General features: G+C 38.8%; 1 protein-coding gene across 3 annotated transcripts in view; it reads right to left on the bottom strand.

The window, feature by feature from the left end:
* The window catches only part of MRPL42 (mitochondrial ribosomal protein L42), a 29,693-nt gene extending 11,321 nt beyond the window's left edge, over nucleotides 1–18,372 (bottom strand). Inside the window, exons 1-6 of one of the 3 annotated variants that reach the window (XM_068971909.1) lie at nucleotides 18,307–18,372; nucleotides 17,495–17,569; nucleotides 16,715–16,874; nucleotides 11,610–11,673; nucleotides 10,016–10,100; nucleotides 2,740–2,903 (exon numbers count right to left, since the gene is read on the bottom strand). In XM_068971909.1, the coding sequence (XP_068828010.1) occupies nucleotides 2,740–2,903; nucleotides 10,016–10,100; nucleotides 11,610–11,673; nucleotides 16,715–16,784 (383 nt within the window). In that variant the 5' untranslated portion in view covers nucleotides 16,785–16,874; nucleotides 17,495–17,569; nucleotides 18,307–18,372. Of the gene's footprint in view, nucleotides 1–2,739; nucleotides 2,904–10,015; nucleotides 10,101–11,609; nucleotides 11,674–16,714; nucleotides 16,875–17,461; nucleotides 17,573–18,306 lie in introns of all 3 variants that reach the window. The other 2 variants (XM_068971908.1, XM_068971910.1) reach the window with 2 other exon arrangements.
* Nucleotides 18,373–22,791: the final 4,419 nt, after the last annotated feature.

The raw sequence follows: 22,791 nt of genomic DNA, 5'->3' as shown, positions 1-22,791 counted from the left end.
GGAGGGATTGGGGGCAGGAGGAGAAGGGGATGACAGAGGATGAGATAGCTGGATGGCATCACTGACTCGATGGACGCGAGTCTGAGTGAACTCCGGGAGTTGGTGATGGACAGGGAGGCCTGGCTCCCTGCGATTCATGGGGTCACAAAGAGTCGGACACGACTGAGCAACTGAACTAAACTGATTTCTATTTTCTTCAATAGATAACAAGATTGAATAACTAGTCAGTAAGTAGCAGAGACAAGATGATTTACGTCAGTCCAGCCTCTTTAACCCACTTATACTCTCAGAAAAGGTTCTACTTTATTGGAGTTCAAAAAGCACAGAACTGAGTATAATATGAGGTAGGGTTATTCATATAGGGAGAGTTTAACAGTGTTTATCTACGGGGAATACAGCATTTGTAGGTATAAAGGAAATTTTTATTTTATACTTTAAATGCTTCTGAGTTGTTTTAAAATATTTTAAAAACAAGTATTTTATACCTTTCAATAACTTATTTAAAAAGATGTTATATAGCCCCAAGTAGTAAATTCATAATGGGTCCCTCCCTTTCTTTTAACTGTTATAACTTTAAAACTGTGAAATATTTAGTAAAATATCCTTGTATATCCCACCTGATATTTAAGAAATGTTCTCTAACATCTAGAAACCAACACTTGAAAATGGCTCCCATTAAACCAAACTATCTATATATATACACCAAATAAATATTTGTTAAGTATCAGTAATCACACATTGAAATTGTGAAAGATGATGCATCACAATGGCAATGCCTACAGGTAAAACTTTTCTTTGTACACATAAGCTAGCATCTGGAGTTTTTCTGTTGAACTCTTTATTAGGAGAGATACTGAGATAATCAACTGCATCTAATTAAAGTCTGCTTAGAACTGAAAATGCCTAGTAATCCTGAAGAGAGAAGACATACCAGGAGATTAAATTAATTAGCAGTCAAAGCTAATTAGCAGTAATAAGATTAAACATAGGTAGGGTACTAGACAGAAAAGTCTGAAGATTACACGTTTGGTTTTAAGACTCCCTAATGGTCTTGCCTTCAGTCTTTCCTCTTCAAATTACAAATCAACACAGAACTTTTGTAACTTCAGCAATTTGGTTATGAACAAAAGATCACAAGAAAACTGCAGCAATATGAAACATACAGGAACCAAGTACTGAAAGCTATTATAAAAAATTTTTTAAGGTGGGGCTTGAACTAAAGTATCTCGATGATGGGAAAGAAATAAAAGATAAACATGAGCAATGGTATGAATCATAGAAAGAAATCTTAGAATACAGCAGTGACTGAGATATGGGGCTATATAAATGGCTTGCTAACCTGTTTTCCTATAATGTAATTTCCAAAGAGGGAAAAACATAGACTGCATGTATAAAGTAAATGGGTACTGAATAAGAAAGAAAAATCAAGGAAGGGGACATAAAATAGGTAAAGGAATTGAAAGATACTTATGGTAGCCAAGAGATAAATGGATAAAGAAGATGTAATGTATTTATTTGCTACATACAGCAGCTTGTGGGATCTCAGTTCCCAATCAGGGACTGAATCCATGTCCTTGGCAATGAAAGCACGGAGTCCTAACCACTAGACAACCAGGAAATTTCCAGTATTACGTTTAGTTAAATAGGTCAGACAGAGAAAGACAAATACTCTATGTTATTACCTATATGTGGAATCTAAAAAATAAAACAAATGTATATAACAAAACGGGCTTCACAGGTGGCGCTAGTGGTAAAGAATCCAGCTGCCAGTGCAGGAGACATAAGAGATGCAGGTTTGATCCTGGGTCAGGAAAATTCCCTGGAGGAGGGCATGGCAACCCACTTCAGTATTCTTGCCTGGAGAATCCCCTGGAGGACAGAGGAGCCTGGCGGGCTACAGTCCATGGGGTTGCAAAGAGTTGGTCATGACTGAAGTGACTTAGCATGCACACATATGTAACAAAACAGAAACTGACTCACATAGAGAACAAACTAGTGGTAACCAGTGGGGAGAAGGGAGAGATGCAAGGTAGATTAAGAAACTGTGAGATTAAGAAACACAAATTACTATGTATAAAGTAAACAAGCAACACGGATATATTGCACAACACAGGAAAATATAGCCATTATTTTGTATTAATTTTAAATGGGGTAAAACCTATAAAAATACTGAATCACTAGTTTGAGGTATACCTCAAACTAATATAACATTGTAGGCCAATTATGTTTCAATAAATTAAAAACAAATATTGTTTTAACTTAGACACTACAGTGGCAAAAAAAATCATAGATTTTTTTTCCCTTGGAAACTGATGCAGAAATATCATTACAGAAAGATTATTAAGGGAGAGAGAGGCTCTTTTTGAGTGGAACAGAGCTGTGCTTTGTTATAATGAATTTAAAACTTTGCACAGATTATCTAGTTAGAAATCTTCTAAGGACAATGAATAAAAACAATACTTTAAATGACTATATCACAAAATAGAGAAAATTTTAAGAACCCCTCCAAGATTCCCTGAAAGCTTTGATTAAACTCTCCCACTAAAATAAAGGAAGAAAAGAAGTATACTTTCATTTTAGCTACACTTATGTAGATTTAAAAGCACAATTCAGTAGGTGAACATACTGGGTGTTAACCCCTTCAGGCAAAGTACAACCTCAGAAGGCTGTTAACAGAAAGAAAGCTGTGTTATTTCTTTAGTGTTCAGTGAGAGATAAAGAAGAAAAAAAACCACTTACTGTCCACGAGGATACCAACGGTGCTTAGTAGTAAAGAACATTTTACTGAGTTGTTCTATCATGGGTCCTTGCTCTAAGTGCTCACTCTTCTCTTCTAATCTGGTTTTCAGTACTAGATCATGTGTTTCTTCATTGTTATGCACTGGATCTGGCCGAGGGATAGGCTACAAAACAAGCAGCAGTGAACATCAGCATGTAGGAATGTTAGCCAGCATCTGATTGAGTTGACGGTAAAATAATCACCACCACAGTATCTCAAGGTGGGTAGATAAGTCACCAGAACGGTTTCACTGAGTTGCACTATCCATTAGCGTATCAGAATTTATTTTTGGCTGCACCAGGCATGGCATATGGGATCTTAGTTCCCCAACTAGGGATTGAAGCTGTGCCCTCTGCAGTGGAAGCACAAAGCCCTAGCCACTGGACCATCAGGGAAGCCCCCAGAAACAGTTTCCTTCTCATATCACGTTCTGGGTTTCCTTTCCAATAATAAAGTTATTATTTAAATTTATCTTCCCCCAATAATAAAGTACTTATTACTTTAGTCTCCATTTCTCAAAACTATAAATTGTGTCCATTTTACTTTTTAACTTAAAAGTTTATAGTCTCAGGACTTCCCTGATGGTCCAGTTGTTAAAATTTGATGCTTCCACTGCAGGGGGCTCGAGCTTGATCCCTGGTCAGGGAGCTGAGATCCCACATATCACATGGCTCAGGCAAAAAAGAAAAATTACAGTGTCTACAGTCTCTAACATTAAAGTGAGATACAATGAAAAACCGTTACTTGAAAATGACATTTCTTATATCCAAAAGAAACAGGAAAATTTTTCAGTATTTTCATTTTAGGTGACTGCACTGGCATTAAATGATGCTGTATAATAATTTGAGTAGTTTTTTTCCCCAAAGACGTTAATTACTAAAAAAAAAAATCTCATTTCTTCCCAACACTAGTAAGATAGCATACGCCCATCAGCAACAGTGGCTGACTAAAGCTCTTAAAAATCAGTACCTTGGAAAGTCAGCTTACCCATATTTTAAATATTAAGTGATATGACATATAACACAAGATTGTAACATTATATTAGTTTTATAAAAAATATAACATATATAAAACATATATGTATATTATATATATAACATATATAAAACATATATATTTATATATAACATATATAAAAGACGCTTGCTCCTTGGAAGAAAAGCCATGACCAACCTAGACAGTATATTGAAAAGCAGAGACATTACTTTGCTGACAAAGGTCCATCTAGTCAAAACTATGGTTTTTCCAGCATCGTGTATGGATGTGAGAGTTGGACTATAAAGAAAGCTGAGTGCCAAAGAACTGATGCTTTTGAACTGTGGTGTTGGCGAAGACTCTTAAGAGTCCCTTGGACTGTAAGGAGATCCAACCAGTTAATCCTAAAGGAAATCAGTCCTGAATATTCATTGGAAGGACTGATGCTGAAGCTGAAACTCCAATACTTTGGCCACCTAATGCGAAGAACTGACTCATGAAAAGACCCTGATGCTGGGAAAAACTGAAGGTGGGAGGAGAAGGGGATGACAGAGGATGAGATGGTTGGATGGCATCACCGACTCGATGGACATGAGTTTGAGCAAGCTAAGGAGTTGGTGATGGACAAGGAAGCCTGGTGTGCTGCGGTCCATGGGGTCACAAAGAGTCAGACAGGACTAAGCGAATGAACTGAAAACATATATAAGCTTTACGAATACCTTATATATGTATTACAACACAATGAAACCTTGAATTTCTATTAATGACAACTACTACATTCTACCACTGTATTAAATGTTAGAGCATATATTCATATTTATTGCTTATGTACATGAAAAAATAAAGCCATTTAAAAAAGCAATCTGTAAGTACATGATGGTGGTGCAACTAAGTACTACAGAAATGCAAAATAACAAAGACTTTAGTGAAAAATAAAACAGGAGCCAAGTTAGAGCCTTGTCACAGAGTGCAGAATGAGTTCTAGAAGGAATAAAAAACATTACAAGTAAAGCAAAGTAGGTAAAAACACACAATAAACAGGTAATCTTAAAAAAAGGACCCTGAGAAATTAAGATTATAAAAAGCTTTCAGTTTCAGTTTTCGTGGTTCAGTGGTAAAGAATCTGTCTGAAATGCAGGAGATGCAGGTTCGATCCCTGGGTCAAGAAAATCCTCTGGAGAAGGAAATGACAACCCACTCCAGTATTCCTGCCTGGGAAATTCCATGGACAGAGGAGCATGACAGGCCATAGTTCATGGGGTTGCAAACTGTCAGACATCACTTAACCACTGAGAACTAAGCACAGCAATTTGACATAGGTAGAAATAAGGAACCACTTCCTCAGTGTGGGAGGGAATAAGGAGAAGGCATAATGAAGAGGTTAAGAATTTGGGCTTTGGTCAATAACTACTAACTCTGTGACCTTGGAAAAGTTATTTAAGCTCTTAATTTCCTTTCTGTAAAATCTGAGGAGTAATTACCTACTTAATATAGGTTTGATGTGAGAGTTGGGACCATAAAGAAGTCTAAGAGCTGAAGAATTGATGCTTTCAAACTGTGGTGCTAGCGAAGACTCCTGAGAGTCCCTTGGACTGCAAGGAAATCAAACCAATCAATCCTAAAAGGAAATCAACCCTGAATATTCATCAGAAGGACTGATGCTGAAGCTGAAGCTCCAATACTTCGGCCACCTGACTCGAAGAACTGACTCATTGGAAAAGACCATGATGCTGGGAAAGACTGAAGGCAAAAGGAGAAGGGAGCAGCAGAGGATGAGATGGTTAGACAGCATTACTGACTCAGTGGACATGAAACTAAGCAAACTCCAGGAGATAGTGAAGGACAGGGAAGGAAGCCTGGCATGCTGCAGTTCACGGGGTTGCAAAGAGTCAGACACGGCTGAGTGACTGAACAAACTACTAATATTTCTTTTAAGGCCTCAAACAGGAAACAAGTATTACTTAATTTTTTTTTAAAGAAGTGTTCCTTAAATATTTAAAGTAACTTTATAAGGTCATCTCTTACATATAGAATGAAATATTAATATATGTCTTTGCAAGTTACTATCAGGCTCTGAAGGATACCAGCAAACACTAGATTAGAGCCTATAGTTTTCTCTCCTCTAGGTTATTATGTTGTTATTGTTTTTAGTCACTAAGTCATTCCTGACTTATTGTGACCCATGGACTGTAGCCCGCCAGGCTCCTCAGTCCATAGGATTCCCCAGGCAATATTGAAATGAATCACCATTTCCTTCTTCAGAGAGATCTTCCCAACCTAGGGATAAAGCTGAGTCTCCTGTTTAGCAGGTGGATTCTTTACCACTGAGCCATCTGAGAAGCCCCTTAGGTTACTAGACTTGTTACTAAAGATCAAATGTTTTAAATATTATCAGCTATTTTCAAGTTAATAAATGTTCGTTGTCTCTCTTCCTATTCCCAAACAGGCTCAATTCTAATATATCACAAATTCTCTCTGCTTTGTATAATTAAAAACATTTTCTTTCCCAGGCACACAGAAAAAAGATATTAGAATTAATGGCTCCCTCGAAATCTAAACCAAAAGCCTCTACAGACTCAGAACTGACTTTTAGGTTGCACTTGATCTCCTTGATCAAATTTCAAAGAAAGGGTACATGAATATTTCAGTAAAAAGGAAAAACTAAAACTGTATGTCAACTTTAAAAAAAAACATTTAGAACTGTCATCTTGAATTTTCCTTGTTTTCCTTAAGAATTTTAAGAATTTGACTTTTGAAATTTTCCACTAAATCAACCACTAAAAAGAACTGCCTAATACTTACATTTTTACTTTATTTTTCCAAATCATTATTTTTCTGTCCCTGGTTTAAAAGCTTTATTTTCCTAAACTAGAAATATAAATTCTAGAAAAACATTTTTAGTTTTAATAAGACTTATACCTGGCCGAAACAGAAAGAAGGATCTTTTTACCTGGATATTTGGAATATAATCAACATCTAGATGCAAATGCAAGTTACCAGAAAACCAAGGATATAAATCATTTTAATTTTCTTAAAGTCAGTGTCCGTAGGTATTTCTGCATATGACCAGGGTCTTTGTATGCAATATGCTTTCTAGGGCCCAGAGAATTAAAGGATCCACTAGAGTTGCAGCTGAGCTTCCCCAGTAGCTCAGGTGGTAAAGAATCCGCCTGCAATGCAAGAGACCCTGGTTTGATTCCTGGGGTCGGAAGAGCCCCTGGAGAAAGGGCATGGCAACCCACTTCAGCATTCTTGCCTAGAGAATCCCCATGGACAGAGAGGAGCCTAGCAGGCTACAGTTAGTCCTTGGGGTCACAAAGAGTTGGACATGACTGAGCAACTAAGCACAGCACAGAACAGAGTTGCAGCTACTTCCTTGAGAAAAGAAAATCAAATCTATATGTTAAGTTATGTTTAAATACAGTTATTTAATGCTATACACTTTGTGAAATCTGTAAATCTAGATTCAAAAAGAACATATTTTAACAACAACGTATTTTCAAGAATGTTTCCTATTGTAAATAAAGTCCAATCTGTAATTACTTGAGAAACAAAAAATTTCCAAGCTTCTACAAATTTGTATCTCTTAGCTTTAGAACAGAAAATCATGGAGAGGACCCAATTTATTTAGTTGATCAACAAATATTTATTGTGCACCAACCAAGTACAAAGGTTTTCCAGGTGCTGATAATATAGCAAAAAATAGAACAAAATAGACAAGGCCCTGTCCTCATGGAGCTTACATTTTAATGAAGGGAGACACACAGAATAGCAGGAAAACATCCATTGTGCCAGAAATGATACACGCTATTGAGAAAAGCAAAGCAAAGAAGGACAACAGGGACTCCAGGGGCAGGGGTACTACTTTAAATGCAGTGGCCAAGGAAGGTCTCCCTAGGTAACAAATAAGGAAAGATCTCAAGGAGAGGGAATAACTACAGGATTTTTTGGGGGAAAGCATTCAGGCAGAGGAAGCAGTAACCTCATGGGCCCTGAGGCAGGAGCTTCCTAAGTATCTACCTTAAAGAACAGCAGGGAATCCACTGTGTAGAGGGATTACGTGTGACCTCACAGGAGTGATCTCCTAGACTAGAGAGAGGGATACTGAGGACACCAGAGAGGAGACAACTGATAAAGGAAGGGCAACAAAAAGAGAAACAGAGACGGGTACGTATGCAAGGGAGTGATGATGAGGACGACCATGGATTCGATCCCAGGCAAGGAGAATGTATGAGATATGTAAAGGACTGCGAAAACATGGTTCCATCAGTCGATGGAGGTCTTAATGAGGGAATAAATAATTCTTGGAGCTGGGAAACTAGGACGAGTTGGTAGCATACTAATGGAATTCTTAAACATCTAGATTGGGAGTAAGAATTATTTGTGATTAAAACCTCTCTAGAAAACTACCATGGGCTTCCCTGGAGGCTTAGACGACAGAGAATCCACCTGCAATATGGGAGACCTGGGTCTGATCCCTGGGTTGGGAAGACCCCGTGGAGAAGAGAACGGCCAACCCACTCTAGTATTCTTGCCTGGAGAATCCCCATGGACAGAGGACCTGGCAGGCTACAGTCCATGGGGTTGCAAAGAATCGGACACCGCTGAGCGACTAAGCACAGCACAGTAGCAGGAGCAACCATGGCAGTGGGGGCCGCTGTAGGGATAAAAGGTCAAGAAGTCAGAGGCTGGGGTAGTAGACAGATCATCTACACGGACACTGAAATAACAAATGAGGATACAAACAGTGTTGGTGAGTGTGAAAGTACATTCAAAATCTTCAAAGAAGGGTGGAGGGACGGGGAAGGGAGGATGAGAAGTGAACTGCAGGATGACAGCAAAAAAAAAAAAAGATAAGTAGAAAACATGACTTAATGATCCAAACTACAAAGCCAGAAACTGTTAGGGAGGAAGAAAGATGATCTGGATATGACAGTGAAGAGCCACAGGGACATCTATTCTATCTCTAGGCTCAGCAGTAAAAGGCTTTAGGAGAGAAAGCATAACTACTTAAGAGTGCTAAGGAAGCAATGGGGCCAGGGTACAGCCAAGTTTCTTTTAAGAGTCAGAAGGCGAAGGCAACGTTCTAGAAGAAGTTAAGGTTCTCAGAGACTTTATAAAGACAGTAAGTTTTAATAAAATGTAGACATTTTAAGAGTTGGGAAGGATAGGAAAAGTCTCAGATTCAGGGATGCGAAGAGCTATATGGAGATGAGAGTCTGGATAGTGAGAAAAGACCACACAATCTTGGGCTTTTTAGTATAACTGCTAACACAGGAATAAAGCACATAACCAGAAAAATAATACAAAATAAAAATGGGAGAAGACCCAATACAGTATGAGCTAGAGGTTACAGGCCAAAAGTCAGTGACTTTACCTGTTTTCTAAAAACTGTTCAAAGAAATGAAACAGAAAAGGTACAAAATTACTGCCTATGATATCTAGCTAGAATACAAAGTAGGCAGACAAAATGATGAAATAAAAAAGAGAATACAAAATAGCAAACTAACATTAATTTGTTCTATCAAATCAGTACTCTAGCCTTAATGATGATTTTTAAAAACAGCTACCACTAGATGCATCATATGATGAATTACTTAAGTAATTTTACCTCAAAAAGCAAATCAAATATTACCAAATATAATAGAAGAAGGCTTAAAGAAAAAAGAGAAAGCAATTCGTACATAAGATAATAAATAAAGACTTGGGTCAAGTTAAATAAATTGTATTAAAATAAAAACAAAGCCTCCTTTATCTAGTGCTCTGCTTTTGAAGAAATATGGAAAACATTACTTAAACTAGGCCACTTAAAATTATGCCCATGTTGGCCCATTAGAAAAAACTAACCAAAAAAAGGAATTCACCAAACATTAAAAGGATGATCAGAACCAACACAATATAAAAGTTATGAAAGAGCACTCTAAAATACAAACTTTTCATAATTTATTAGACTGCAATATACAGTAGCATGGCACAATGTGTTTTTAAAATTTATACTAAGTGTGTTTGATCCCTAGTCAGTAATCCGCCAAATTTTAGGCAAGAAAATTGATGCCATAATTGTGTTTAAATAGTTCACATTGTGTATTAAAAAAAATCTTTAGAGAAAGAGGAAGAGAAAAATAAAAGCAGTAAAATAAAAAAGCCAAGACGATCAACATCAAATAAAGAAAATCAAACAATTCCCTTCTCTTTGGACACTGTAAAGAAGTATATTTTCAACAGCAAATTAAAAATCATAAGAGATCTGCTTATACATACTTTTGTGTGTTCATATGGAATGTCCACAGAAGGGTGATAGCATACTATTGTCCTGGCATCAGATGTCAGAGCAAGCTCTACTTTGCTTAAAAAAAAAAGAAGAATGAACGTTTCAGAGACAAATTTATACTGTATTCAAGGCAAAATGAGTACTAGAGCTGAAATCTGTTAATCACCAATCCCTGAAAAATAAGTGCCGTGTCACTGGACTGGCAAAGGAGGTACCCATATCACAGGAGACAATTCAGATCATCCCACAGAGTATGTCAATTTAACTACCATAACAAACCCATTACCCATGATTTTATCTATTATCCTTCAAATTACTTGTTTTGTTAGTTTGTTCTCCAAATCTTTGGAAGAGATCTTCATGTTCACTCATCACTATTAATAGAACTTCCTTTCCTTATCTAAAAGCTACCTTCAAAAACCTATAAGATTACTTGAATTATTAAAGCTGAAGATCAGCAAAATACATAATCTTCCAGGTAAAGGATCACGTGAATTTCCAATCATAAAGATTGTAGTTGAACACTTTTTCTAGATCAGCATTTCTCCAAGCGCCCTTGGCATAATGCAAAACATGTAAAATTCAATCTTTTCAGGTTCAAAATGTGGCACCTATTATCTAGTCTTGTTGCATCACTATCCTAACACTAAATTTACAATTAAAACTGGTCTCAAGAGATAAGAAAATACATTTTTACTAAAATTCACAATAAAACAACTTTGTGGGGCTTTCCTGCTTCTTCAGTGATAAAAAAAAAAAATCTGTCTGCCAATGCAGGTGATGGGGGTTTGATCCTTGGTCCGGGAAGATCCCAGATACCATGAAGCAACTAAGCCCATTGCACCACAACTACGGAAGCCCACATGCTCTAGAGCCCCGTAGCTCCAACTACTGAGTCCCCCATGCCTAGAGCCCGTGCTCCACAAGAGAAGCCACCAAGATGAGAAGCTGGCACACAGCAATGAAGGCCCTGCTCACTGCAGGTAGAGAATGCCCAGACAAATCAAAAAAGACCCAGCATAGCCAAAAATAAATAATTAAATAAAAGTAACTTAAGAAAAAAAATACTGTAGCTTCTGCACGTAGGACTCTGCTACAAAGGACAACATTCCATTCATATGCTATTCCTAGTTCTTAGCATACTGACTAGAACTGAGAAAGTACCAAATAATTTGCGGTTAAATTAAATATTTACAATTTAGGATTATTCAATATCAACAAAAGAAAAGATATATAATTGTTTAAGCTAACAGATATGAACTCTAAGAGAAAATCATAAAAGTAATTAACTTTTCAAAAAAACTAAAGAATGCTTCAGGAAGAAAAGACAGCATTTCTATTAGCACATCTGTCTTAGAACAAATGAAGTATTCACCGAAACACAATGATAAATGATTTTTATTTAAAACATTTATAAGTCCAGACACTGGGTAAATAAGATCACTGAAATATTTTTTTTAAACAAAATTAAAGAAAGAACAATCAGAAAAGAAAACAGAAGTACCAAAACAAGAAATAAAACAATCATTTCAGTTAGAGCTAACAGACTCATTTCTTTTTTTCCAATTAGATTTCAATACATACCAATTATAGTCATCTGGAAGAGAAGAATACGTAGATTTGTGACGAACACAATATAAGGTTCCGTCTGCAAAAACCCCAAACAGTAAAATGGATTTAGTTCATTTGAGCATATATTCTCACACAAATGTAAAGTTAGGTTTACCCATTCAACCAATATTTACTATATTCACTATGAAACAGGGTTGCACTTGGAGCTAAGGATTCAGCAAGTTAAGATCCTACCCTCAAAAAAGGTTCAAATCCGGTTAAAGAGGGACACGTAAACAAACAACTCCAATACAAAGATAAGCCCTGTTAGCACAGAAGAATTGGGAGTAGAAGGGGCACACCGACAAGCTACAAAACAGGAGTACAGGTTCAAGAAGATGATCCAGCGGAGATGATCTTTAGGGTGTTCTGAAGGATGAAGCAGTAAACTGGAGCTATTAGTGGATGAGTACAACATTCCTTGCTGCTGCTGCTGCTGCTGCTGCTGCTAAGTCGCTTCAGTCGTGTCCAACTCTGTGCAGCCCCACAGACGGCACCCCACCAGGCTCCGCCCTCCCTGGGATTCTCCAGGCAAGAGCACTGGAGTGGGTTGCCTTTTCCTTCTCCAATGCATGAAAGTGAAAAGTGAACGTGAAGTCGCCCAGTCGTGTCCAACTCTTAGCGACCCCATGGACTGCAGCCTACCAGGCTCCTCCGTTCATGGGATTTTCCAGGCAAGAGTACTGGAATGGGATGCCACTGCCTTCTCCGACAACGTTCCTTAAAGAGGTAATAAAAAGTGCCAACAAAAGAACATAAAACTTTATAGTGTTGGGAATTCCCTGGTGGTCCAGTGTTTAGAGCTCGGTGCATTCACTGCCAGGGGCTGGGTTTGATCCCTAGTCAGGGAATTAAGATCCTACAAGCCAGGGAGCACAGTCAAATAAATAAATAAAAACTTTAGAGCAACTGGAGTGCACAGTCCATAAAAGAGGAGTGTTTAAGTGACAAAATACAAAATAAACTGTTCAAAATCAACTTTTCTTAATCAAAATGCTGACATTTCCTTTTTTAAGAATACCTGCAAATTCAAGTGGAGAAGGCAATGCATCCCACTCCAGTACTCTTGCCTGGAAAATCCCATGAACGGAGGAGCCTGGTAGGCTGCAGTCCATGGGGTCGCTAAGAGTCGGACACGACTGAGTGACTTCACTTTCACTTTTCACTTTCATGCATTGGAGAAGGAAATGGCAACCCACTCGTGTTCTTGCCTGGAGAATCCCAGGGACAGAGGAGCCTAGTGGGCTGCTGTCTATGGGGTCGCACAGACTCGGACACGACTGAAGTGACTTAGCAGCAGCAGCAGCAAATTCAAAAGCCATATTTTTTTGACAGTTTGTAAAAGGTTTCTCTACGTCCAGAGAAATGATAACTCTTTTAAATATAAAGGAAAAATGTAATTCAGTATGGTTAAAAAAAATTCTGAAATCTTCTGTAGAAAAGATCAACTTCTCTCAACTAGTCTCTTGCTCCTCAGTATGGAATGCCATCCCAACTTGGTTCAAATGCGACTCATCTTTCAAAAGTCAAATGCTACTCTTCCATGAAATTCTTCCCTTCTCCCTGCCCGACAACCCCCATCACAGAAGAGCTATCTATTTTGCATACTCCACAACCAACACTCCATAGGACACTGCTATACTATCTCTGTGGTCTTTTTTTTTTTTCAATGCACCAGTTATTTATATGTATCAAAGATGTCTAAACAAAGTTGCATTTTCCATCTTTGTATACCTCTCCTTTCCCCAAGGATTGCATATACTTAAGAGTTCTAAATATAAATCCTTACTCAAATACATTAAAAAGTACCTTAACAAAACTCACTAGACCGTAAAAGATTCTTCAGCAAAATGTTGACCCCACAATTCCACTGATGTAAAGATAACAAAAATACGAAGAATTATAAATATAACCTCATCTTTCAAAAGATTTATTAATTTTCATTATCTGTGCTAATACAGAGGCGTATTCATTAAGACAAATCAGAGGGTAATGTAAAAAATCATTTATACGTATTTTATTTTGTTTGACACTGTTGGGGATCTTAACTATGTATGGATTAGTATTAAAAGTCATTTGTATTCTCTGAACACAAACCAGCTAAGTGATCTACATGCTTGCTGAAAGAAAAGAGGGTTGGGTGGCAGAGGAAGGACAGAGAGAGGGTAGGCAAGAGGGAAAACTCAAGACAAGACTTTCAGTTCAACAGAAACTGCACAATTTCTACTCTGCACTTACAGACATTTGTTTGTACCCTCATGACACATACATTCTACCTTCTATTCCACGTATTGTTTCCATAGTTGTCTACTTTAACTTCAAGTCTAAATAAATTCTTAAATAAACATCCTGCTTATTACTGTGTCCCATATCATGCTTAATAAAAAAGAAGAGACTGCTAAACCGCCTCTGAAATGTTAACTTCTGTATAACTAATACTTAAAAAACTTATTTGACATTTTAGCAAAAGAAAAATTCTAGATATGGTTAAGTATCAGAAGTTCTAAAGGCATAATTAGGACTGATGCCAAAGTTAACATCAATCCATCCAAAGCAACTCAATATGCCAAAAAGAATCTCCCATGAGAGTCAGTTCTCCACATCTCAAGGACTTCTCCTGTTTTATGTATATATTTATACACACACACACAGTTTAACTGCATTACGATACGATCTGTAAAAGCTGATAGTCCCATTCATTTTCAAATGCTGAATTATCTTAAATTACTTCAACAAAGATGGGATAGCAGAAAGTATATTGAGAAGACACAGTTTTGATCTTAGCTCTAATTTATCAGATGCGCAACTTGGTTGAGTTCCTGAGGGCCAGAGAACTCTCATCTTCAGAAAGAGAATGCCACCACATGATAAGCAAATTATTGTAAAATTCAAAGTTGTAAACATCAAAAGACTTAAGGTGCTTAAAAGCTGTAAAATTTCCACAGTGACTATATATTTCAGAGGGTTTTAAATGTTCCTTTCGGAGTATAGGAAGGCCTTTTTATTTGTGCCCACTGAATTTTCCAATAACTGTTTGCTTTGCCTCTAACCTTTTAACATCCTTCCCTTTTGTATAAAATATCAATAGCAACAGTAATAATATTTTACCTTCACTAGTAATAATACAAATTGTGTAGAATAAGGGGCTTCAGGATGCAAGAGGTTATGTTGTCAATGATTATTAGGATGACTGATGATGGAGTTATTTTCTGGGATAGCCCAACTGGTGAAGTCTACATAGACATTTTTAACTTTGCCATGGGCAGATTAACTGGTTTTCAGATTAACCTGAGTGAGGACAAACTGCTGTTTCAGGACATGGACTAGGTCAAAATTGATTAGGCCTGATTTCCCATCAGCCTTGGGGCTGAGTTCCTATCAGAGCAAAAAAGAGACTAATTGCAGCAGAGCTCTCTCCCCAAGTTCTCAACAACAACAAAAAATGCTCCCAGGTAATCAAGGGCTGACTGCAGTTTTGTTTGCACTGATTTTAGCGTATATCTAAAGACTCTTAGCAATCTCCTCCTCTTTACTTAATTATACCTTTACTTATATAGTTTTTTACCCATTAGTGTTCAAATAACTCTTTTCCTCTTAACTCAGTCAGTTCAGTTCAGTTGCTCAGTCGTGTCCAGCTCTTTGCGACCCCCATGAATCGCAGAACACCAGGCCTCCCTGTCCATCACTCCCGGAGTTCACTCAAACTCATGTCCATCAAGCCGGTGATGCCATCCAGCCATCTCATCCTCTGTCGTCCCCTTCTCCTCCTGCCCCCAATCCCTCCCAGCATCAGGGTCTTTTCCAATGAGTCAACTCTTCGCATGAGGTGGCCCAAGTATTGGAGTTTCAGCTTTAGCATCAGTCCTTCCAATAGAAACGTTCAATTACAAATGGTAGTCAACAGGAAACATGAACAAAGAAATTAAGATTGGGCAGAGATGAGTAAAAATGTCGGCTGACTAGCTAAACATGAAAAAGAAAACCTATTGTAGCATTCTAACCATGTCTGCTTTAGAAATAGGAAAATGCAGTTCACAAACAGAGGAAAAGGGAAGAGAAAAGAAGGCTGGTTGGGAAATAAGATTTTAATTGCCTGTTTATTTATATAGGTCATGGTTTTGACTATCAAACATGTATTACTAGGCTTTGGAGAAAATATTACACTATATTTCTTCAGAAAAGAAAGAAATTACATTTTTTTTTTAATTACATAGAAAAAATACAAAATACACCAAAATATTAACATAATCATCTTTGTAAGATGGAATTGTACATCTGGCCCTTGTTTGCTAATTTTAAGAACTGCCGAAAAAGTAGTATGTGAGGACTTTCATGGTGGCTCAGTGATAAAGCATTTGCCTGCCAATACAGGAGACATGGGTTCAATCCCTGGTCGTGCACGATCCCACCTGCCAGGGAGCAACTAAACCCTAGCACCACGACTATTGAGCTGATATTCTGGAGCCCAGGAGCCGCAACTACTGAAGGCCAAGTGCCCTAGCGCGCTTGCTCCACAAGAAAAGCCGCCTCGGTAAGAAGCCCAAGCGCCAAACAGAGAGTAGCCCCGGCCTCTGCAACTAGAGAAAAAGCCTGAGCAGCAACCAAGACCCAGCAGAGCCAAATAAATAAGTAAATAAATAAAGACTTTTTTAAAAAAAGTGGTATGTGAAAAAAAAAAAAAAAGTGGTATGTGAAAACATAAGTGATTCAAACCAGAAAAAGTTCCTCTTTATTAGTGCTTCACTTGGCCTCAGTTAAATCCCACTTGTGGTCTACAAAGATAACTTACTTGGTCCACATCTTTTACTCTTTATTTATAAATGCTGATATACACATATGGGTCAATCATCTTTCAAATGCACAAATTAGATCATAAAACAGATACTGTCTGACATACACCCCTCTCTACATAAGGATCTTTCCACATCATACAACATGCGGAATACATATACCTCCTATATAATAGCAAGCATATACAATAACTAAACACTGTAAATTTTCTTCAGTGAACACACATTATAATATTTGAAAAAGTTTAAAATCTCTTAAACATTAAAACAAAAACAAACCCAACTTACTTTGAATTGGAAATAAATGTTTCAAGATAGTTCTGCTTGATATTGCCCATTTTACTGCTGCCAATGCCATGGTGAATCAAAATGCTTATCAGGTGGTATAAAGATGATCTGAAGAGAAACTGCTTTCAAAATCTGCTTCTAGATATAACAATCTTCACCCCTGCATGAGAGATAAAGAGAAACGAGTGCTACCTATGATAAACTGAAGCGACACAACACACTGAACACCGCAAAATAAGATCACTACCTAAAACCATAGACACTAACGCAAAACTTTTTACACAACTTTCTCTTTCCAGGCAATACAGGACAAAGAGCAACATCATCAGATGTTATAGTTATTTCCATTCAATGAGTGCACAGCCAATGTGTAATTACTCTTAGAAACAGTCAGTCACACATGCTATACAGAGCATTCTCCTTTCATAAAGCTAATGTGTCTGTGTACAACTTCCGAGGCACCAAACACAAGATCTTATTACATCTCTTACAATGGTATTGCTTCTGATTAAATGAAATATTAAACAAGAAGACCCAGCCGTGGCTTATTAAGTATTGACTTAGAGAAACACACATAAACATCCTATCCTAAAGCCCCAAATAAAATGTCGCCCTCTTATATATGTATGAGATTTCTACCTTTGCAAGGTGCTTTCACTACCATTCATTTTACCCTCATATTAATCATGAGAAGTATCTTTATTTTGATTCATGAATTAATTAAAGTACAAAATTTAAATAACTTGCTTCCAAGAGCTTCAGAGTCAATCATTTACAAACCGGGAAAGTTTGGGCAAGTCATTAAGCAATCCTCTCAGTTTCTTCCACGGTAAAACGGGGGAAAACAACTCCAGGCTGCTGGGAATAAATGACATACATCACTCGTTTGCAACTGACTATTCGACGACTATTCCCCATACCCCCATCCCCACACAGTGATAAAATCGTACTTTATCAGTCTTAGTTGCTAAACTATGCAGCTGACTCCTTGCACTGTCGGTACATTAGCACTGACATCCCCGAGATCGTTTCTATAGTTTACAACCCATTTTCCTATACATTATATGCTCTTTCACAAGTGTGGAAGTAGGCATCTCCACTTGAAAAGTTAAGAACCTAGGCTCAGAGAAGTCAAATGGTTTGTCCGCCCACTTTACCGCTGCTTAATAGGTGGTATGGTTGAAACGCAAACCCGTATCTTCCGACTACGAACTGAGAACAGAACGTTTTAAACGACATTCTGTCTGAAACCCAGGGATCAGATTGTTCACCTCAAAAAAAAGAATTCAGAGGGTATATCCCTTGGCCTGGAATTCAACCCTGAAGAATACAGGGTTACGGAGAGCCTGAGAGGGACTGAGGTTTGAGAAACAGGCTACCAGAACTAACACCTTTCACCTGGAGCTTAGTTCCCACAGGAAGCGCGAGGATACACGCCGGCCCTTCTGCAAGACAGCCTGAGTCTGGTCATGCCAGAGGCTTTATCCTGCCGTAGGATAGGAGATAGGAGACCTCAACACTTGCCAATAAGCCTCTGGGCCCGCCGAGTTTCTAGGGACCCCTAGACAGGAAAAGGAGAGGGCAGCGTTTACCTGGACTGCAGCTCACCGCAAACCCGCCATCTTGCCTCAGTCTGGGGTCTAGGCGGCCCAGCTCCACGCGCCTTCCTGGCCCGCGGGGCACTCTGGGAAATGTAGTCTCCGCAGGAAGGAGCCCAAGGTGCCCGGGTTGGGGCGCGCGGCAGCATGGGGTGCGGAGCGGGGATTCATCCAACCTGCTCCCGGGTTTAGTTTCAGGAGTTCGCCAGCAACTTTACTAGCACTATCTTCAAAAACAAATTAACTGCTCCCCACTCATATCCTTAAGAAAGTAACACACACTATTCTTTTAAGGTTTATATCAATAATCGAAGCAACTTGAGATCCATCCTCCGATGAGTTAGGTTTCCTACCGAGACATTTCAGAGAAGCATTGAAGGAGTAGTGGCGTTGGATTTAACGTTTGAAATGGGGAAGCGGGGCAACCCTTCAACCTAAAAGCCCAGCATTATGTTTTGAGAACGGTGCTGGTTATTTATTATGAGAGGAAGACAGGTGCAGAATCCTGAACCTTGCCTTGTATCTTAGAGGGAAGAAAAGGCCACACTACAGTGTCTTTCCGGACTATGCTGTAGGGGAAGACAGCGAGGAGAAACAGATTGGAAGGAACAATCAATGAACTCGTCAAACATTCACTGTGCAGAGCTGAAGAGAGACAGATCAAAGACGATTCCGCAGGACACGTCTCCGTGGCTGTGAGCCTAGTGGGAACCGCTGACCAACAGGGAGGCTCAGCGGGGCGAAGAAAGGTTCACAAAGCTGAGACCACAAAAGAAACCATCCATGGGCCTGGGCACATAAGGAGTGAGTGTAGAAAAAAAAAAAAGTACCCAGAACCTAGCCAGGAAATTCCAACATTTAGCGGTCCGGTGGAGAAAGACAGCCAGCAAGGGCCTCTCAGAAGCAGCTGGAGAGAGGCAGTATGAAAACCAAGAAGGCACAGTCTGAGAGTGTGTCCGGAAGAGTTTCAATAATGTAGAGTTTAGTGTCGGCAGTTTTAAAACTAATTTCCAACATGCTAACATTTTGATGTATAGTCTAACTTTTTGTCTCTTTGTGTATCTGTACTTTGATAGTAGCTAACAGTTATTATGCACTGGTCATAGCAAACACCCTCTTCCAACAACACAAGAGAAGACTCTACACATGGACATTACCAGATGGTCAACACCGAATTCAGATTGATTATATTCTTTGCAGCCAAAGATGGAGGAGCTCTATACAGTCAACAAAAACAAGACCAGGAGCTGACTGTGGCTCAGATCATGAACTCCTTATTACCAAATTCAGACTTAAATTGAAGAAAGTAGGGAAAACCACTAGACCATTCAGGTATGACCTAAATCAAATCCCTTACGATTATACAGTGGAAGTGAGAAATAGATTTAAGGGCCTAGATCTGATAGATAGAGTGCCTGATGAACTATGGACGGAGGTTCATGACACTGTAGAGGAGACAGGGATCAAGACCATCCCCATGGAAAATAAATGCAAAAAAGCAAACTGGCTGTCTGAGGAGGCCTTACAAATAGCTGTGAAAAGAAGAGAAGCGAAAAGCAAAGGAGAAAAGGAAAGATATAAGCATCTGAATGCAGAGTTCCAAAGAATAGCAAGAAGAGATAAGAAAGCCTTCCTCAGCGATCAATGCAAAGAAATAGAGGAAAATAACAGAATGGGAAGGACTAGAGATCTTTTAAAAAAAAAAAAAAGTAGAGATACCAAGGGAACATTTCATGCAAAGATGGGCTTGATAAAGGACAGAAATGGTATGGACCTAACAGAAGCAAAAGATATTAAGAAGAGGTGGCAAGAATACACAGAAGAACTGTACAGAAAAGAGCTTCATAACCCAGATAATCACGATCCTGTGATCACTCATCTAGAGCCAGACATCCTGGAATGTGAAGTCAAGTGGGCCTTAGAAAGCATCACTATGAACAAAGCTAGTGGAGGTGATGGAATTCCAGTTGAGCTATTTCAAATCCTAAAAGATGATGCTGTGAAAGTGCTGCACTCAATATGCCAGCAAATTTGGAGAACTCAACAGTGGCCACAGAACTGGAAAAGATCAGTTTTCATTCCAATCCCAAAGAAAGGCAATGCCAAAGAATGCTCAAACTACTGCACAATTGCACTCATCTCACACGCTAGTAAAGTAATGCTCAAAATTCTCCAAGCCAGGCTTCAGCAATACGTGAACCATGAACTTTCAGATGTTCAAGCTAGTTTTAGAAAAGGCAGAGGAACCAGAGATCAAATTGCCAACATCCACTGGATCATGGAAAAAGCAAGAGAGTTCCAGAAAAACATCTATTTCTGCTTTATTGACTATGCCAAAGTCTTTGACTGTGTGGATCACAATAAACTGTGGAAAATTCTGAAAGAGATGGGAATATCAGAGCATTGACCTACCTCTTGAGAAACCTATATGCAGGTCAGGAAGCAACAGTTAGAACTGGACATGGAACAACAGACTGGTTCCAAATAGGAAAAGGAGTACATCAAGGCTGTATATTGTCACCCTGCTTATTTAATTTATATGCAGAGTACATCATGAGAAATGTCCAGCTGGATGAAGCACAAGCTGGAATCAAGATTGCCGGGAGAAATATCAATAACCTCAGATATGCAGATGACACCACCCTTATGGCAGAAAGTGAAGAAGGACTAAACAGCCTCTTGATGAAAGTGAAAGAGGAGAGTGAAAAAGCTGGCTTAAACTCAACATTCAAAAATCTAAGATCATGGCATCTGGTCCCATCACTTCATGGCAAATAGATGGGGAAACAATGTAAACAGTGACAGACTTTATTTTCTTGAGCTCCAAAATCACTGTGAATGGTGGCTGCAGCCATGAAATTAAAAGACAATTGTGCCTTGGAAGAAAAGCTATAACAAACCTACACAGCGTATTGAAAAGCAGAGGCATTACTTTGCCGACAAAGGTCTGTCTAGTCAAAGCTATGGTTTTTCCAGTAGTCATGTATGGATGTGAGAGTAGGATCATAAAGAAGGCTGAGCACCAAAGAACTGATGCTTTCAAACTGTGGTGTTGGAGAAGACTCTTGAGAGTCCGTTGGACTGCAAGGAGATCCAACCAGTCAACCGTAATGGATATCAGTCCTGAATAATCATTGGAAGGACTGATGCTGAAGCTGAAACTCCAATACTTTGGCCACCTGGTGCTAAGAGCTGACTCATTGGAAAAAAACCCTGATGCTGGGAAAGATTGAAGGCAGGAGGAGAAGGGGTGGACAGAGGACGAGACGGTTGTATGGCATCAGTGGCTTAATGGACATGAGTTTAAGCAAGCTCCAGGAGATGGACAGGGAAACCTGACTTGCTGCAGTCTGTGGGGTCAAAAAGAGTCGAACACAACTGAGCAACTGAACAATAACAATGAGATGTAAGCAAATGTGCCTTTGGGTCTTCCCAAATGCTTTGCAAAGTACCTGACATACTGTAAAGCACTCAATTCAGTACTAGAAATAATTTTCCTTATAGGTGCTTAATAAATACTTGTGTAATAAATTTTTATGAATATCTTACCCAAAGAGATTACCTACTTCTTAGACACTGAAATGTAATCCTTCCCTTTTGACTGTCAGGAATAATCCAATGAATGTAATTAAAATTGAAAAAAGGACTTAGTCTAAAATGGAAAATAATGATTTCTAGCTTTAAGTTGGTATAGCACTTAGTCTCAGAAGAAAGCAAATGACATACTCAGCAGGTATCACTCTGAGCAGTTTATTTACGGAGGAATTCTTTAAGGAGGTGTGAGTGGAAATCGCGTGGAGCAGTAGTAGTATAACCCGGGCTTGGTACTATTGGCTGTTCCTTCCAGATCAGAAGGAATAAACAGGGGGAGCAGTTCCTAGACTCCAGGAGAGAATCCTATAGTTGGCTACCTGGAGGAGAGTAATCAGCTGTTGAAGGGCATCGCCAGCCTGATGTGACCTTGCCAGGAACAATCCAGGATAATAATTACTCTGACTTCCCTATCCTTTCCCTCTCCAGTCTCCTGCAAGGGCTTGTCATTGGCCCAAACCAAACAGAAACCAGAGGTGAAAGAACCCCCTCTATGCAGTGTAGTCTAATCAGGTTAACTTCCAGGAGAACAGAGTGGATGAGGTGAAGAGTGGATTTGGAAGAGCGAAAGGGAAGTTCTTGGCACCATATCAGAGTAAGTGTCCTTGGCATGTTTTTGGTGCTCTGACTGTAAAGCCAGAGATTGGTAATCCAATTGGATGTTATTTAAATATAAACAGTATGATCCTCCAGTTTTAATGGAATAGGAGAAGAATTCTGAATAGCTTTGAGCAGTAATACCTTCATTGAATATGTTGATAAATCAAATAAGTGAAACAACTTGGGTACGAGATTGGAGGCTCACATCACATTGATAAATTAGGTAATATGTGTAACATGAATTCAGGTAACACTCCCATCTGGAGGGTATGGGTGGCAACCGTAAGA

This window comes from Capricornis sumatraensis, chromosome 4 (assembly GCF_032405125.1).
Source record: "Capricornis sumatraensis isolate serow.1 chromosome 4, serow.2, whole genome shotgun sequence".
In the NCBI taxonomy this organism is placed as follows: domain Eukaryota; kingdom Metazoa; phylum Chordata; class Mammalia; order Artiodactyla; family Bovidae; genus Capricornis; species Capricornis sumatraensis.
This window is presented reverse-complemented; position numbering and strand designations above follow the sequence as displayed.